General features: G+C 35.8%; 1 protein-coding gene across 1 annotated transcript; it reads right to left on the bottom strand.

Annotated features, from left to right (window-relative positions):
* Positions 1-372: 372 nt before the first annotated feature.
* On the bottom strand, positions 373-18,117 carry LOC120130565 (serine carboxypeptidase-like 18). The gene is made up of 14 exons (XM_039147780.1): positions 18,043-18,117; positions 17,825-17,947; positions 17,582-17,684; positions 17,457-17,494; positions 17,253-17,354; positions 17,011-17,097; positions 16,750-16,896; positions 16,593-16,664; positions 16,390-16,508; positions 16,199-16,312; positions 16,074-16,119; positions 15,894-15,978; positions 12,611-12,618; positions 373-383 (listed from the first exon to the last, which is right to left on the bottom strand). The coding sequence occupies exons 1-12, from the start codon at positions 18,100-18,102 to the stop codon at positions 15,895-15,897; spliced, it is 1,095 nt and encodes a 364-aa protein (XP_039003711.1). The 5' UTR covers positions 18,103-18,117; the 3' UTR covers positions 373-383; positions 12,611-12,618; position 15,894.
* Between the last annotated feature and the right edge of the window lie 91 nt (positions 18,118-18,208).

Below are 18,208 nucleotides of genomic sequence, written 5' to 3'. Positions count from 1 at the left end.
CCAGTTGCCTGTCTGGAATCTTGATTCTTGAATCTTCAAATTTTGATCCCTGATCTTGAATTCTTCAAATGTTCAAATCTGATGTGCACATTCTATTTTTGATTTGAGAAATATTTCTCGACCATCTCAAGTATGTGCCTGAGCTGAGTGTAACGGTTCAGATGATGCTTCAAAAGAAGTTGTCTTGAAAGAGATAGAATTCTTTTCAAGGGAAACGATCTCAAAGATATCTGTTGTTTCATGAGAAACGGTCTCAAGGGAAACAAATTTATGTTTTAAGGGAAATAAATTTGAAGATTTTGTGTTTCAAGAGTTACTGTCTCAAGGGAGACAAAATTTGTTTTAGGGGAAATAAATTCAAAGATTTTGTTTCAAGGGAAACTGTCTCAAGATAGACGAAAATTGTTTCAAGAGAAACTGTCTCAAGAGAGACAAAACTTAGTTCCAAAAGAAACTGTCTCAAGGGAGACGGAATTTGTTTCAAATAAAACATATTCAAATATTTTGTTTCAAGGGAAACTGTCTCAAGGGAGACGGAATTTGTTTCAAATAAAACATATTCAAATATTTTGTTTCAAGGGAAACTGTCTCAAGATAGACAAAATTTATTTCAAGGGAAACTGTCTCAAGATAGACGAAATTTGTTTCAAGAGAAACTGTCTCAAGAGAGACAAAATTTGTTTCAAGGGAAACTGTCTCAAGAGAGACAAAACTCTTCTAGTGAAAACGGTCTCAAGCGAGACAAATCTTGTTTTAAGAAAAACAATCATGAGTGAAATAAATCTTCTTTCGAGTAAAACAGTCCCAAGTGAGACAAAGTCTGTTTTAAAAAAGCAATCTCAAGTGAGATAATCATCTACATTAAATGAGACTGTCTCAAGCGAGACAGAATTTATATTGGAAATGTCGAATCTAAAAATGAATGTCGATCTTTCTATCTGTCGAGTTGGTTGAAGTGTAGCTTCTTGCTGCTGAGCTAAACAACCGACATCAATCTGTAAAGGTGCTTTTGAATCGAGTATCCTTCGTCTTGAAGTCGAACTTGACTCTAAAGCTGTAAAAATTATGTACGTGGAAAGAAAATGATAGATATGATGCTCTAAAATGTATGCATAAGATGCATGTAACATGAATTGGTTATATTTTATCTCCTGAAAAAGGTCTGATAATTTGCATTAGGATGTTGAATCCCCAAATATGCCCCAATATCAAAAAATGCCCCAATATTTGATGTTGAATCTTCAAAGATGCCCCAAATGTTCCTCATTTCTTGATTAATCATTGATTCTGAGCACGAGCTTTATGTCTAAGAGTCACATGTCATTTACCAAGATCCACTCTAGAGAGACTGTCTTGTTTGAAAAAAAATGTTTTTCTTTCTCTTTTATTTTTAAAGTCTGAAAATATCAATTAAAAGAGTTTTGAAAGATGTTTGATCCAAAGTTTTGAAAATATTGTCACTTTCACGGTTTTACAATTGAGACAAATCATAAAACTAGAGTTCATCGGATATCAAAGAATTAATTACAATGTTAATCCTTCAATAAATTATAGCTATTTGACATGTGCCAAGATCAAAGCTATTTTTGGGAAATGGTCAAGCAAAGAAAGGATAAAAAGTCTCAGGTTATTGTGTTTGGTTAAAGGTTTGGCATTTTTGTTCATTTGATGCTAAATGGTTTGACATTTGATGCTCAAAGGTTTGATGGGGTAGCTTGCATGCTCATCTACTAGAAGTGTTCTCCGACTCCCAGCTTTTATGGTCACACTCGGATTGTGTGATGCCTTATCGAGGAATTTGTGTGATCGCCTCAGTTGCACAATTTTTATATTCGAGCCGCCTTTTCAGGTTTTCAACTCGAACACTCATTTGGTTTCAAGACGTTATTCAGGATTTACGTCTTGAACCCCCCTTTGTTATTTTTCTCTATCATACATTAATTACATTATTTTTTGCAAACAAAGATTAATCCTAATGGGCGGGATGAAATCTGAAGATAGTCTCTCCTGTTTAGAAATCCATGTATGATTAGAAAGGACTTTTAAGGCACGTAATGTAGGCCAGGGTTCATGGTTATGAAAGAAAAGGATAAATAGGCCCAAACAAGTGTTTCAGGGTGTTGAACCAAGGATCAATTCATTATGATGCCTTTAATCTTGTCTTGCTCAAAATGTCTCTTTCTCTTGATGCTCTATGATCTTCGAGTGAAGTGATTCGGGAATGATTGTGCTTGATCAATCTCGTAGTTTGAAGCTTGATGTGCCATTTGTCTTTAGGGAATCTTTGCATGTGTTTTTTGTCCCTTTTTCTTTTTTCTTTTTGTTCTTTTTGTTCTTTTTTTGCTTTATTTTTTGCTTTTTTTTTCTTTTTTCCCTTTTTATTCTGATTAAATATTTGCACTTGGCATCTGGTTCACCTTTTGGTAACTCCTTTGGATTGATGTCTTCACTCATGTGAGCAGATTTCTTCCACATTGCCCCCCAGTGTGGAGGGTGATCCTTGGTTAGGGTTGAATCAGAAGAAAAATACTATAGGCTCAAAAGGGGACACAAGGGATATATATTTTCTCCTGTTGTGAAGGGATAAAGAAAGAAAGCCGTTCATCATTTCATACATGGAAGTCCTCACAGAAAAGGTATCCCCAGGGGGATAGATTTTCAGGATTAATTCTATTCACATGAAAACAGTGTAATTAATGCGTGATAGAATTATTTCGGATGAATTCTTCTTTTTTCCCCAGATGTCTCAATGTTCAAGCTCCCCGCAAGATGCCCCAAGTTGTGTCTTTAGAATAAACCTCATGTTCAGATGAACAACTCAATGCCTTGGGTTAAAATGTCAATTTTGAGTCTAAAAAGGCAGTGGTGTGATCTTATTGACTCAAAGAAAAGTATGGATGTATCAAAAAGATAAAGGCAATGTTCAAGAATTTCAAAGGGAGGTAATGTCAAAATTTGGTCTTTTTGGTAATGACCATGAGTTATTTTGGGCAAAGAATCAAGGTATTTTATTCTGGGGTTTGAGACAGGATAAGAAATGTCTAATCTTGTCATATGTCAAAAATCTATAATTCTTGAAGAATTAAAAGAATCCTTAATTCATTTAATATTCGAAGAACTAAAGATTAAAACTCGTTCAATTGTTCCACCTTAGAAAGTAGCATAAATTCAATCGTTTAACAGATTAAGCAAACATGAAAGATCAGAGACGTGTTCAAACAAAACAATCCTCTAAGTGCAAATGGTATATGTCATGTCCCCTTCTTCGGCTTTTTATGCCCCTAAATCCATCAGGTTTTGGATCTTGCGCTTCAATGCCTTATAGTTCTCAGAGGAATGTTTGGAGCTTCTTATGTGGTAACAGTTAACAGCTTCAACATTGTAGTCCTTAGGATATGAGGATTCTTTTCTTAGATCATCCTAGCTGGCTTTGTCCTATCATCAGCTGATTAGGCTCTTTAATGTTACAATCTTGCTTCCATGTGGTTAAATTCGCTTCATCGAGTCCTTCACGACTTAATTTCATGTTTGTGAAAATGCTTAAAATGTAGATAAAAATGCAAAAAGGCAAAAATGCAAAATGCAAGAATGCACGAAATGTTCGAGGCATTGATCCAGAAAAGTGTCCATTATTATAAATAATCCTTATTCAGACAAAAATGTTTTATCTTGTAAGAGATATAAAAACAATAAAAGGTATGTTCGGACTAAATCTTCTAGACATCCATCCGAGATACTTTCTTCCATGACTCGACTGCTTCTTTGATCATCTTCTTATAACTGTCACCGTGATACATAAACTCTGATATAGATAATCCATATGTTGTTGGGACAAACTGATGTGCCCCATACTGTCTAAGTGCCAACAACAGAGCATACCCAACTGCACCTCAAAGTCCAAATAGGGTCATAGTGTCAGAATTCCCACACTTGAAAAGAACATCACTGAGGAACAACCAGGGGGCTCTCCAGGTAATATCCCGGTCCTGAAGATGAGTGAAGACTTTCATCCATTTCTCTTTTGAAGCGCCTTCATGTCATGTCATGGTGATGAACTCTCTCAAAGGTAAATACGTAGTGATAAATCTACAGTAGGCAACCCCATTAGTCTTTCAGAAGTGGATGTGAATCCAGAAGTGGATGTGAATCCAGACTTGAAGGAACTGAACACATCCAATGAATCTACCTCCACCAGCTCTTCGGTAATGGTTGAGAGACCAAAAGGTCTCGGCTGAGATGGTCGGTGCTGGGTTGACTCGTTTCGGAAGTTGCTCAAACAGTTCCACCACGGCTGCGCCAATGCATCCCAAAACCTTTGGAAAGATGATCAAGCCATCCAGACCTAGTGCAAAAAGGTCTATAGTCTTCCATTCATCACGGTGGTCCTTTATTAGTTCCCTTATGTGGATCCACTCAATTCCTTGCCCGTTACCTTTGTTTCGGAGTCGGTCAATCACCCATTTTTCATCAACTCTTGTAATCTTAGCCAGTCCGTTCTTGAAAGGCTGACTCTTGATGTGTTTGATGTAGGCTCGCTCCAGTTTAATGCTTTCACAGTGCAATAGTGTAGTATACTCCTCGATGGTAGGTACCATGTCCTCCTGGTTAAAAGTGAAGCAACTGTATCCCAGGTTCAAAAATTGAACCAAGACTCTGATTAAGGGCTCATCGGTCTTAACATGAAGCAAAAATGCAATGTCACCATACCGCTGACTGAACTTCTATTTCCGATCATTCTTCCAACTATCTCAGATGTCTCGAAGTTCTTGCACATTATTCTGTTTTAGGTTGATAGAGGCGTAGCTAACCAGCACTGACACATAGCTTCCTTGAAGACTGTCTCCCTTTTCCTTCTGAGTCTTCTCGGACCATAGTCGTACCTCGAGGTTTTTAATCTCTTGTATTACAACACCTTTGTCCATGGATTCAGATTATTCGAGTTTTAACAAACACGTTTTAGTGGATCAATGACCTCTTTTATGATGCAAGTGATGAAAATAAAATAAAAGAAAGATGAAAAGAGTTAGTGAGGTGAAAAAAAAATAAAAAACGATCATAAAAATGAAAGTCATACCCCACATGATATCTACCCCACATGCTTATTATTCCTACCCGGACATGATCTCTATCCCGCTTGCTACTTTCAAACAAATCCTAACCGCATATTTGTCTAGTTTGCATGCTTTGAACAGAAACTAAAGCAGGAAACAAAGCAGCCTAGGGTTTGGAATGAGATTTTGGGGTGGGCTCTAATTCTCCATGGTCTCCCGGTTTAGGTGCTAAAAAATGGTACCCGAGTTCTCCTTGCTGGTGCCCCCTTGGGCTTGCCAGACCCTTAGTCCTAAACCCATCACAGGCTTGTGTGGACTAAGTTAAACTCGAGAGGAAACATTCCCTTATGCCCATACGGAGAATAAATTCACACGAAGGCATAAGGTATATGAATCCCGAAGGTTACTTACTAGGCCCATACGGAGAATAAATTCACACGAAGGCGTCGCTTTCACCCCCACTTAAATAGGGTTCGGAGCTCGGGTATAGAGCCTTTAGATGAAAAATCTTTAAGGGCTGAAATCATTAAAAAACGGTCAGTACAACTATTTACTTCGAAAATATAATCAAAAGTAAGCAATAAGGATCGAAATGTTACCTTAAAATTTAAACTTACCCTTTTCATTAAAAAGACAACTGGAAATTACCTTAGCCTGACTCACTTACGGTCCCCAGCGGAGTCGCCAAGCTGTCGCAATCGTCTTTCGGTTGGGCCCCGGAATTGGGCTTCGACTTGAAAAATGTGGATTGGAGTCGCCACCAATCATTTATTTAAAAATAAATGGGTTGATCAGATACCCTATTTCTTACCTGATCTGCGTTTTACCAGAAATATGTCGGGTTCGGGAGTCGGTTACGGTCAAGGAAGGATTAGCACCCTTGAACTGCCCTTTCGGTACTACGTAATTTCCAGTTGTCTTAATTAAGAAAAATAACAAGTTAAATTAAAAGGTAAAGTTTCGATCCTAATTACTTACCCTTGATTGATTTGAAAAAAAATCGAGAAATGTGTTAGATAAACAAGGTAAAGAAAACAAATAAGATACAAGGGAAAAATAAAATAAATAAAATAAGTAAGTAAGATAAGAAAAAATAGTAAAGTAATAATTATATATAATATTTGAAAAAAGGAAAAAAAATATAATATATATATATATATATATATATATATATATATATATCAAAGTATTAATAAAATAAATAAGCTATATATATACACCAAATACTTAAAAATAAAAAAGATACCCTCCCAATTCACCGAAAGTGGGGGGCTTTAGTAAGAAATAAGACAAAAAATGGGTCCTCTAGGTTAGTAATATATAATATAATGTTTAATAATAATAATGATAAGGACATAAGGTTTTTTAAAAATAAAATAAAATAAATGTATAATAATAATGAATAAAAAAACGAAAATAATAAAAAATAATATAAATATATAAAGTTATAAGATATATTACATAAATAAAGAAATAATCAAATAAAAATAATTAAGAATATATATATTTAATAATAGGTATATAGATAAACTATTAAAAGTATAAAAGATATATATGACTAAATAAAGATAATTACAATATATATATAGTAATATTAGACTTATAAGTAAAATATTAAAGAAATATATATATATAATAATAATAAAATATAGTAAAAAAATAAATGAAAATAATTTAATATATATATATATACATATAATAATAATAACATGAATAATAAAAATAAATGAATAAAATATCCATATAATAAATAAAGGGACTAATATAGATTTTTAAAAAGCTCTTCCCCTCCTTTAACCGAAAATCAAACCGATTTTTAAAAAATAAGCCTCGGGGTAGATCTAGGTTCGAAACTTCGAAACCCCACCCATTTTGGTCATCGGTGCAACCCACGTTTTGGGTTATTCGAACCAAATCTCAAAAAAATAACGTGCACATGCAAAAGAAAGAAAAAAGAAAATGCTACCTTTTATTTCCTTTTCGAATCCTTTACAATAGCTTTGCCTTTGTATCTTCCCGTGCTTTCCTCTATGTTTTGTGTATAAATCGTGTGTTACAATGGTGAGTTACAATGGCTATTTATAGTGCTTGTGGATCCTATCTTTAAGAATTTAAATATAGTAGAACTCTATACTATTTTTTGAATCCTAGCAAAATTCCATCCTATCTTTAGGAGTTTGAATTCTAGTAGGACGAAAAGGTGTATTGACACATCCCAAACGGACCCAAAGGCCACGTCATTCGGCCGTTTACCAACAAGCCTCGACACCACCGTGGAGGGTGAAAAAACAAAGCAATGAAGACAAAAAACCAGGGAAACGAGGGGGATATTATTTTTTTTTACCTTTGTTCATTCTGTAAAAAGAAAAGGGTATAAAACCTAAACAAAACAAATTTCGGAACCCTAACAGAAAGAAATCAAATAAAGTAAGCACTTTTTTAAAGGTATTCATAGGAATTTGCATGGTTTTTTCACGGATGCATGTCGAAATTGAGCCAAAAATAGTTGGATAAGGGAATGAAGGTTGTTGCAAGGTCTCGGTAAGGGTCTCCTCTGGTCGGTTTTAGGGTGTAGGCGTTGAGAGTAAAGTTTTATAAGTGCGCGTTGAACGGTCGCTAGGCTTGCTAGAGAGTGAAACCCGAGAGATAAAAGAGATTTCTAGGGGACTTTTAGGGATCTTCAGGCAGTTTAGGTTTAGGTTTGGCTGTTAAGTAAGAAAAGAGGACGTTTTAATGTTGGTTGGAGATGAGGATGGCGACAAGCGAGCGGTGGCTTGCGAAACGGAGAGCCTTAAGGGTTCTCGATTTAGAGAGAAAACACACACAGAGGTTCAGGGAGAAGAGGTAAACAGCCGAGTGATTAGGTTAGCCTTAACCTAATTATAATTAGGTATTTATAGTTAGGTTTTAGGATTAATTAAGTTTTCGTCCCTATATTTGTAACGTATTTTATATTCAGGTCACTATTTACGATCTGTTTCTAATTAATTTTGAATATAGGTTAGGCTTAGTTTTTAATTTTATCATTATGTTTCACATGTTTTCATTTTAATCCTTGTAATTTGTTTGATTAATCAATCTCATTTATTCAATTTAGTACTAACCGATTGTTTTGTCTTAGTTTAAATTCTTAGTACCCTTAGGTTTTCTTATTGTAAACTTGATTAGTGCTAAAATTTAAAGTTATGTTTCTAATTTTAGCTTTTAGTAAAACCTTATTAATTAGTTTTTTTTAAATATAAACCTTTGATTTAGTTAATTCACTTTTTAGTCCTCATACTTTTAATTAGGGGTATTTCGATTTGAATCTTGTATTAAATGCCTTAGGGTTCTATCAATTGCTCAAATCAATAATTTGGTAAAAATTAATTATTAGAGCCTTCACTTTAGGTTAAATTTTATTTTAGTCCTTTAATTTAGGGAATATTCGATTTGGTCATTGCATTTAAATGCCCAAGGGTTCTTATTGGTTATTCGATTCAATAATTAGTTAAAAATTAAAAAGGATTAATATTAGAGACTACAATTTCTAGGTTTAATCTCTTAAGTTCATTAAATTTCATAATTTGACACTCTAGGTTAGAAATTTGATTTAATTAACCATTTAGTGTAATTAGGTTTAATAATGAATTGTCTGATTGCATGTCTATTTTTAAAATCAAGGCAATGTTAATTTATTTAGGTACCTAATGGTGTATCCTCCGCCATTGCTTGGGTGTGACCACTGTTGATTCCCGAAATAAATTGATATCATTTTCAAACTTGCGTCATATTTCTTAAATTAAGGCAATGTTAATTTATTGTGGTCAATAACGAAACTTCACTTGTGCTTGGGGGTGTTCGTTGTTGGTCTTGGTAAATCAACATCATTTTTTAAATTTTGCATACATAGTGTATTTTAAATTAAATAAAATTTCAAACTCAAAATTTTCAATTTCATAATATGAAGTAATCGAATATATATCAATTTTGAACGATGTGGGGTGATAATCCTTCCCCATGCGTATAGGAATTTTAATATCGATCCTTAACAAATTTAATAATTGATGGTTAAGTTCATTGATTAGAAAACAATCGCCCCCATTCAGCAAAATTCTTCACCAGCTTCACCTTCGGAATGACACCTGCTTCAAACATTATGCCGTGATTACTAAGCCTTACTATAAAACCTAATTTCTCTTTCATTATTTTTTAGTTAATTAGATTGAAAATGATCAACTTATCCACCCAAAAATCGAACCTCCGGAAGGGATTGTCAAGTCAGTGCTGTTAAACAGAGCAAGTAATCGTGGAGAAGAAAGAAGGGATATGCACAAATGTCTCTTAAGGGTTGTTTGTGGGGTTGCTTTCATTCATCAATCCATTAACTCTTTGGGAGCATTGTCTACTACAAGGTCCCCGAATTCTGGTTTTATTTACTGTTTTCCACTTTTACTGTCCTCACTGTAATGCAATTCAAAATAGCAATTATCTTACAAATTTAGTTTTGGTATTAACCCATGATTTGATATACACTAAATAACGATGATAGAAAAATTGAAATTAATCATCATGTTAATGAATTATGGAGATTAAATTTATTATTACCGTAAACTATTACATATAATACAATAATAAATAACATAAATTAAAGCAATTTGTATGATGGTAGTCATCGTAGAAACCCAACCAATATGGCTGAGAATTCACATTATAAATAGCTCCATAACTATTACTATGATTAAATCTAGTGGGTTCGTTACGCATATGTTCTTTTGGCACGACCTTTTTCACTTCAACCCTCTTCCCTTGTAATTGATGGAACCTGTTTTTCAAAACTCGCTTTACCGCTTCCTCCGAATCATAAGTCACAAATCCGAACCCTCTGCTTATTTTGGTTTGGCTATTGGGTACTATGACCGCATCAGTGACGGTTCCGAATGCATCAAAATTTTGTGTGAAATCTTCGTGGGTTATGGCATGAGGTAACCCTCCCACGAATATTTTCCTATTGTTGATTAACACTTTTGGTTTCGTTGATTTTACCTCAACCTGATTTAAAAAATTAATAAGAATGAAAGAGAAAATAATCTAATTCAACATGTTACCGATTTTCAATTGAGAAATTAATCTAATTCTGTTGAAATGTCAAAGCTTGGAAAATTGGTTCAAGTTAGGCACCTAATATTGCAATGTCAAAATTAGGTGCAACAATGTCAAAATTAGGTGCAATAATGTTTGAAAATTAAATGGGTAAATTATAAACTTTAGTCATTAAACTTTAGGGTATTTATAAAATTAGTCCTTAAGTTTCAACTATAAATACCCTAGCTCATTTAGCTTCAAAACCATCCCAAAGCATTCTAGCTTTCTTCCAATACTAGAGAGATTTTAGAGAGTTTCTTGAGAGTTGTTTTCTCTTTTTTATCTAGAGAGAATTATCATTGTTTTCTCCTTGGTAGATCGAGAGAGGTTGTAATTCCTATTTTCTCATAGTGAAATTCTTCTACCGTTGCCCATGGTTTTTACCCTAAATTTTTAGGGATTTTCTACGTAAATTTTGTGTCTCTTTTATCTTCATTTTTATTTTCTCAAATTATCAGTTGCGATTTTGCTCTATCTGATATACGTCTTCCGCAACAATTGGTATCCGAGCTAGATTAGAGTGTGTAATATCTGCTTATTGTCTTTGTGGTTGCCACCAAAAGGTGGATCCTCCAACATAAGAAAGTAAGAAGTTATTACCCATTCTTTGAAGGTTACAGAGAACTATTCACGATAGTGAAATAGTGGGAGCTATCCGTAAACGAAGCAATGGCAACGAAATTTGATATTAAAAAGTTCAATGGGAGAAATTTCTCATTGTGGAAATTGAAGATGAAGGCCATCCTAAGGAAAGACGGGTGTCTAGCGGCTATCAATGAAAGGTCGGTGGATTTCGCAGATGACATCAAATGGAACGAGATGGACGGGAATGCTATGGCAAACTTTCATCTAGCATTAGCAGATGAAGTATTGTCAAGCATCGAGGAGAAGAAGACAACTAAGGAGATATGAGATCATCTCATCAAATTGTACGAGGCCACATCGCTGCACAATAAAATTTTCCTTAAGAGGAAATTGTACACTCTCCGTATAACAGAATCTACTTCAGTGACAGAGCACTTAAATACACTGAACACCTTATTTTCTCAGCTTACATCCTTAAGCTGTAAAATAGGAGAACAAGAACGTGCTGAACTTCTACTTCAAAGTCTACCGGATTCGTACGATCAACTCATCATCAACTTGACAAAAAGTAATGTCACCAGTCTAGTCTTCGATGACGTTGCAGCTGCTGTTCTACAAGAAGAAAATCGGCGCAAGAACAAGGAAGACAGACAAGTAAATCTGCAACAAGCAGAAGCGTTGACAACGATGAGAGGGAGATCAACAGAACGTGGCCAAAGCAGCAGTCATAAACATGGTAGATCGAAGTCGAGGAGCAAGAAGAATTTAAAGTGCTACCACTGTGGAAAGAAGGGCCACTTGAAGAAGGATTGTTGGAGTCTAAATAAAAAGTCCAATCCACAAGACAATACCGTAAACACTTCAGATGATGGAGATACTCTATGCTGTGAAGCGTCAACCACCGTGGAAGGCAGAAAAAGATTTGCAGATATATGGCTCATTGATTTGGGAGCGACATATCACATGACCTCAAGAAGAGAATGGTTCCATCATTATGAACCTGTCTCAGAAGGATCTGTGTATAGTTGCAATGATCATGCCTTAGAGATCGTTGGTGTGGGAACCATCAAATTGAAGATGTATGATGGAACAATTAAAGTTGTTCGAGATGTGCGGCACGTGAAAGGTATGAAGAAAAATTTATTATCCTACGGATTGTTGGATAATAATGCTAGCAAGATTGAAACACGGAAAGGAATCATGAAGGTGTTCCGTGGAGTGCTTGTGGTGCTGAAAGGTGAAAATATAGCTGCAAACTTGTACATGCTGAAGGGAGAGACATTGCTAGAAGCAGAAGCCTTTGTTGCCTCATGTAGTTCAGATTCTGCAATGCTATGGCATAAGAAACTTGGACACATGTCAGAACAAGGAATGAAAGTCCTTGTGGAGCAAAAGCTACTTCCAGGCTTAACAAAGGTATCACTTCCTTTGTGTGAGCATTGCATAACAAGTAAGCAGCACCGGTTGAAATTCAACACATCAAATTCTAGAGGGAAAAGTGTTCTAGAATTGGTTCACTCTGACGTATGGCAAGCACCAGTAACGTCCCTAGGTGGAGCAAAATATTTTGTCTCATTTATTGATGACTACTCCAGGAGATGTTGGGTGCACCCTATTAAGAAGAAGTCAGGCGTGTTTTCAACTTTCAAAAACTTCAAAGCGCGGGTGGAACTTGATTCTGGAAATAAGATCAAGTGTTTCAGAACAGATAATGGAGGAGAATACACAAGCGAAGAATTTGATGACTTTTGCAGGAAAGAATGCATCAAAAGACAGTTCACAGTGGCAAACACTCCTCAACAAAATGGAGTGGCAGAGCGGATGAACAGAACCTTGTTAGAAAGAACAAGAGCAATGTTGAGGGACGCATGCCTAGAAAAATCATTCTGGGCAGAAGCAGTCAATACCGCCTGTTATTTGGTGAATCGAGCTCCATCAACTACAATAGAGCTGAAGACACCAATGGAGATGTGGACTGGTAAACCAGTTGATTATTCAAACCTCCATGTATTTGGAAGTATTGTGTATGTGATGTACAACGCCCAAGAAATTTCAAAGCTTGATCCAAAATCCAGAAAATGCAAATTCTTGGGGTATGCTGATGGAGTAAAGGGGTATCGCTTGTGGGATCCCACTGCCCGCAAAGTGATCATTAGCAGGGATGTTATCTTTGTAGAAGATAAACTACAAAGAAAAAAAGACGATGATAGCGCTGAAAAGTCAGAGACTACTCAGATACATGTGGAAAAAGAGTTTGAAGAAGGAGATTCTTCTGAAGCAGAACCAGCACATGATGAACAAGAACCAGAGAGTTCTGAAGCTCCAACAACTCGTCAATCAGATCGTGTGAGAAGACGTCCCAATTGGCACTCAGATTATGTTATAGAAGGTAATATTGCATACTGCCTTTTAACAGAGGACGGTGAGTCATCAACATACCAGGAGGCAATAAACAGCTCAGATGCTTCACTGTGGATGATGGCGATGTAAGAAGAAATCGAAGCTCTTCATAAAAATAATACATGGGACCTTGTGCCACTACCACAAAGAAGAAAGCCAATTGGTAACAAATGGGTCTTCAAAATCAAGCGAAATGGTGACGATCAAGTTGAGAGGTATCGTGCAAGACTGGTGGTCAAAGGATATGCTCAAAAAGAAGGTATTGATTTCAATGAAATATTTTCTCCTGTGGTTCGACTAACAACAGTTCGAGTAGTTTTGGCAATGTGTGCTACATTGGACTTACATCTAGAGCAGCTAGATGTTAAAACAACTTTTCTTTATGGAAATCTTGAAGAAGAGATTTATATGCTCCAACCTGAAGGTTTTGAAGAAGACGAAAAGAAGAACTTGGTTTGCAGGTTGAACAAATCTCTGTACGGTCTAAAGCAGGCGCCGAGGTGTTGGTATAAGAGATTTGATTCCTTCATTATGTGCCTTGGATACAACAGACTTAATGCAGACCCTTGTGCTTATTTCAAGAGGTCTGGTGATAACGATTTTGTTATATTGCTGTTGTATGTGGATGACATGTTGGTTGCAGGACCCAACAAAGATCATATTGAAGAATTGAAGGCACAACTGGCTAGGGAATTTGAAATGAAGGACTTGGGATCAGCAAACAAGATTCTAGGGATGCAAATTCACTGAGACAGAAGTAATAGGAAGATTTGGCTTTCACAAAAGAATTACTTGAAGAAGATTTTGTCACGATTCAACATGCAAGATTGTAAGCCAATTTCTACCCCTCTTCCTATTAACTTCAAATTATCCTCCAGTATGAGTCCTAGCAGTGAAGAAGAGAGGATGGAGATGTCTCGAGTACCGTATGCATCAGTAGTGGGAAGTTTAATGTTCGCTATGATATGCACAAGACCAGACATTGCACAAGCAGTGGGAGTGGTTAGTCGGTACATGGCGAATCCAGGCAAAGAGCATTGGAATACAGTAAAGAGGATCCTGAGATACATCAAAGGGACCTCAAATGTTGCATTATGTTACAGAGGATCAAACTTACTAATTAATGGGTATGTAGATTCTGACTATGCAGGGGATTTGGATAAAAGCAAATCTACTACATGATATGTGTTCAAAGTTGCTGGTGGAGCTGTAAGCTGGGTTTCAAAATTACAGTCAGTTGTGGCTACGTCCACAACAGAGGCAGAATATGTAGCAGCTACACAAGCCAGTAAAGAAGCAATTTGGTTGAAGATGCTATTAGAGGAGCTTGGGCACAATCAAGAGTATGTCTCTCTGTTTTGTGACAGTCAAAGCGCCTTGCATCTAGCAAGGAATCCAGCATTTCATTCAAGGACTAAGCACATACGAGTTCAATACCATTTCATTCGTGAAAAGGTGGAAGAAGAAACGGTAGATATACAGAAGATCCATACCAAAGACAACATAGCAGATTTCATGACGAAGGCGATCAACGCTGATAAATTTACCTGGTGTCGATCCTCTTGTGGCCTGTCAGAGACGTAAGCAACATGATGGCACAAGGTAGAAAGAATGGTGTGAAGATATGATTGTTCCAATCAAATCTTCAAGTGGGAGATTGTTGAAATGTCAAAGCTTGAAAAATTGGTTCAAGTTAGGCACCTAATACTGTAATATCAAAATTAGATGCAACAATGTCAAAATTAGGTGCAATAATGTTTGAAAATTAAATGGGTAAATTATAAACTTTAGTCACTAAACTTTAGGGTATTTATAAGATTAGTCCTTAAGTTTCAACTATAAATACCCTAGCTCATTTAGCTTCAAAACCATCCCAAAGCATTCTAGCTTTCTTCCAATACTAGAGAGATTTTAGAGAGTTTCTTGAGAGTTGTTTTCTCCTTTTTATCTAGAGAGAATTATCATTGTTTTCTCCTTGGTAGATCGAGAGAGGTTGTAATTCCTATTTTCTCATAGTGAAATTCTTCTACCGTTGTCCTTGGTTTTTACCCTAAATTTTTAGGGGTTTTCCACGTAAATTTTGTGTCTCTTTTATCTTCATTTTTATTTTCTCAAATTATCAGTTGCGATTTTGCTCTATCCGATAGACGTCTTCCGCAAAAAATTCAACATGTTACTGATGTTTTTGAGAGCAATAATAAGAACTTCTGGAACTTCACCATACTTATTGAAGTGTTCTCGTTTCTATAGTTTCTGAAGAGACCCCATTAATAAACAACATAGGGTTCTTAAACGCCATTGATATTGAATGGACTGAGTCAGAGTGTTGAAAAGAGTTTGCTGTATGCTGAAAACGAAACACTCCCAACAAATTATGGCACGTTCAACAAGTTGGAAAACGACGCCCCCTCCCCCTCTAAGTTTGTGAAATTTTTTACTACAGTTGGATGAATGAAAACAAATGGTTAAGATTAAAAGTATGAAATATGAAGATATTTATTAAACAAAATTTTCATTTTTTTCAATTTATATTTTTTATTAATACACATTAATATTGTACTTTATATTTATTGGTTCCGTATGGATTATGGTTTACTTCGTATTCGATAGACATAAAGTGAAATGGGAGATGCTGAAATTAACAGTCAAACAGTAATATAGTTATAGATTATAAATCACAGTTTCCCGCTGTCATTAACTTATTGCGACATGATTTTCATATCAGTAACTGGAATCACAGAGGCTGTTGAGAAATCCATCTATTGAACATGGAAAAACTTTCCTTGGGATTGTACTCTGGAGCTGTATGACCTGCTCCCTGCAAAATCTCAAACTCCATTGCATGTAATTTTTTCGAAAATTCACTGCCAATCAGTAAGTAACATTTTCATTCACAACAATTTGCACGCTTGCCTTTACAGTTGCAAATGTGAAATTGTTTTCATATTCTCTCGAGTATCTGCAAGAACCAAGGCATCAGAGAAAATACTTAAGCTCTTATGCAAATGAGAAACATCTGTTTATAGTCATAGGCTTACCCTCCAACTTGACCATCAACAAACCATGGCCTCCAATCATCAACAATGGATAAATTCAAGGACTTGATCCATGATTCAGTTCCCAAATATGGAAAATCTGCGTCATGGTCGCCACTGTAAAGAAACTAAGATTCAGCACAGAAGAAATAGGATGGCGAGAGCCGAGAGCTGTAAGCAAGCAAAAGTATAACCTGAATATTAGAGCTCGGTAACCTTTTGTATTGAGACGTTGATGATAGCTTACACAACTCTGAACATCATTGTCAAAATCCAGGCTTCTGTTACATCTGAACCATTCTTTGATTGTTCCCTGGTATTCAACATCAAATTTACATTAATGTTAACTCGGGTATGTTACTTGTTTCTATTGTTGGCGTAAAACTGCAATTCTTACCATTCTTACGTGGAGTGCTTTCTGGACACCGATATCATTTGCCCAAACTTCCAAAAGGTAAGAAGGATAGGTCTGTAACATGGCTGTATCAGAAGCTCAATCATCTAAACATAAAAACATTTGTGGAGTGAAAGATACAAAGAACAAGAAGATTTACGCGACATCCAAAACATTCAGAAGGCCATGAGTTTTCATATGTTTCTAAAAGATATTTTCGGTTATTCTCCGAAAAATCCACTTCTCGATGTCCGGAAGGGCAGCATATAGGCTCCAAGATATGCTTCGAGTATATTTGTGCAGTGCACTAGAAAAGCAAAAGCCAAAAGTGTTATTAATCATGTCTCGCCGACACGGAGAGAGATTTCAGGCATTTCCAAAAAAATGAACCTATAAGAAACAGGTTCAGTTGTATTTCTACCTCTGAGATAACCTGAAGATCATTTGCACACCTTTTGTTACCTTCTTCTACTTCTGTGTATTCTCCTTTGCAATTCCTTTTGGCTGACTGCAAAGTCAAAAAATCTCAACAACATCAGCATATATATTTACGATTTTCTTGAAGAATCATTTAGAATTAAGGGTATAGATAACTGTAGGTTTCAATGCAAGTGGTCATCCATATATGCTACTCCATAGAAGAAGGGATTTACGTCCAATAACCTTGTAAAGTTCATCGGAGATAAGTGCCATGCGATTATAATATGGAATCCTTGCGTTGAAATCACTTTTTATGTCTGTTAATGGATTACCAACCAAATAACCCTGCAAAAATTACCAGAAATGTTGATGCATCTTGGAATCCAAAACCCAGTATAGTAAAAATAAATGTTTGAAGTGCAAGTAGCTACTAAGAAAAGCACTTACTTTGAGATTGAATACCGTCACGCCCGTGTCTTCAATGTCTGAAGCAAAATGAGTAACCTGGTTATTGCCCCCATTGATTCACAATATATATGAAATAAGTCTTATGGGGATGAACATGTGCCTACCATCTGCTATTGCTTGTGTAATTATAGGTACAATCAAGCCCGAGTACGAAATACCGGCAATATAAAGTGGATTGGTGATGAAATTGGGATGGCTCTCCAACCACTGAACAGAAAATCATACCCTTTCAATGGTTATAAAGTTTATATTTTACCGGAAATATTAACTTTTGACGTTATTGAAGTAAGAACAATATACGGCATATTTAATTACAAGAGATGGTAGAAGTTGAGATTTGTGTACACCTTTTTCAAAAATTTAAAACAACTAATAGCATGTTTCATATCCCCAGTCTTGAAACCTTGCGGCGTCTTTGAATAAGAGAATCCAGTACCAACAGGGGCATCTAAGAAGATTATACTTGAAACCTATAAAGTTATCAATGATGTTCTCAAATCAAATATAAGCAAATGGAAATAAGAGGCATAGCACTACTGTATGCTTCAAATCAATTAGATCTCACCTTGGTCCATGCATATGGGTTCAGAGAAAAACTAGGTAAGCTGCCATTGTACTCCACCATGTTAAATTGCAGGGGGGCTATATGGATTTGAATTCTAAGTTATCACCATATTACATATTACTGCAGTAATTGCAGGCTACCCTGGACTGGGATTAAGACATAATAA

The sequence above is a fragment of the Hibiscus syriacus genome, unplaced genomic scaffold (assembly GCF_006381635.1).
Source record: "Hibiscus syriacus cultivar Baekdansim isolate YM2019G1 unplaced genomic scaffold, ASM638163v2 tig00110548_pilon, whole genome shotgun sequence".
NCBI classification, from domain to species: domain Eukaryota; kingdom Viridiplantae; phylum Streptophyta; class Magnoliopsida; order Malvales; family Malvaceae; genus Hibiscus; species Hibiscus syriacus.
Note: the sequence above shows the minus strand (reverse complement) of the source record. Positions and strands in the feature narration are given on the sequence as shown.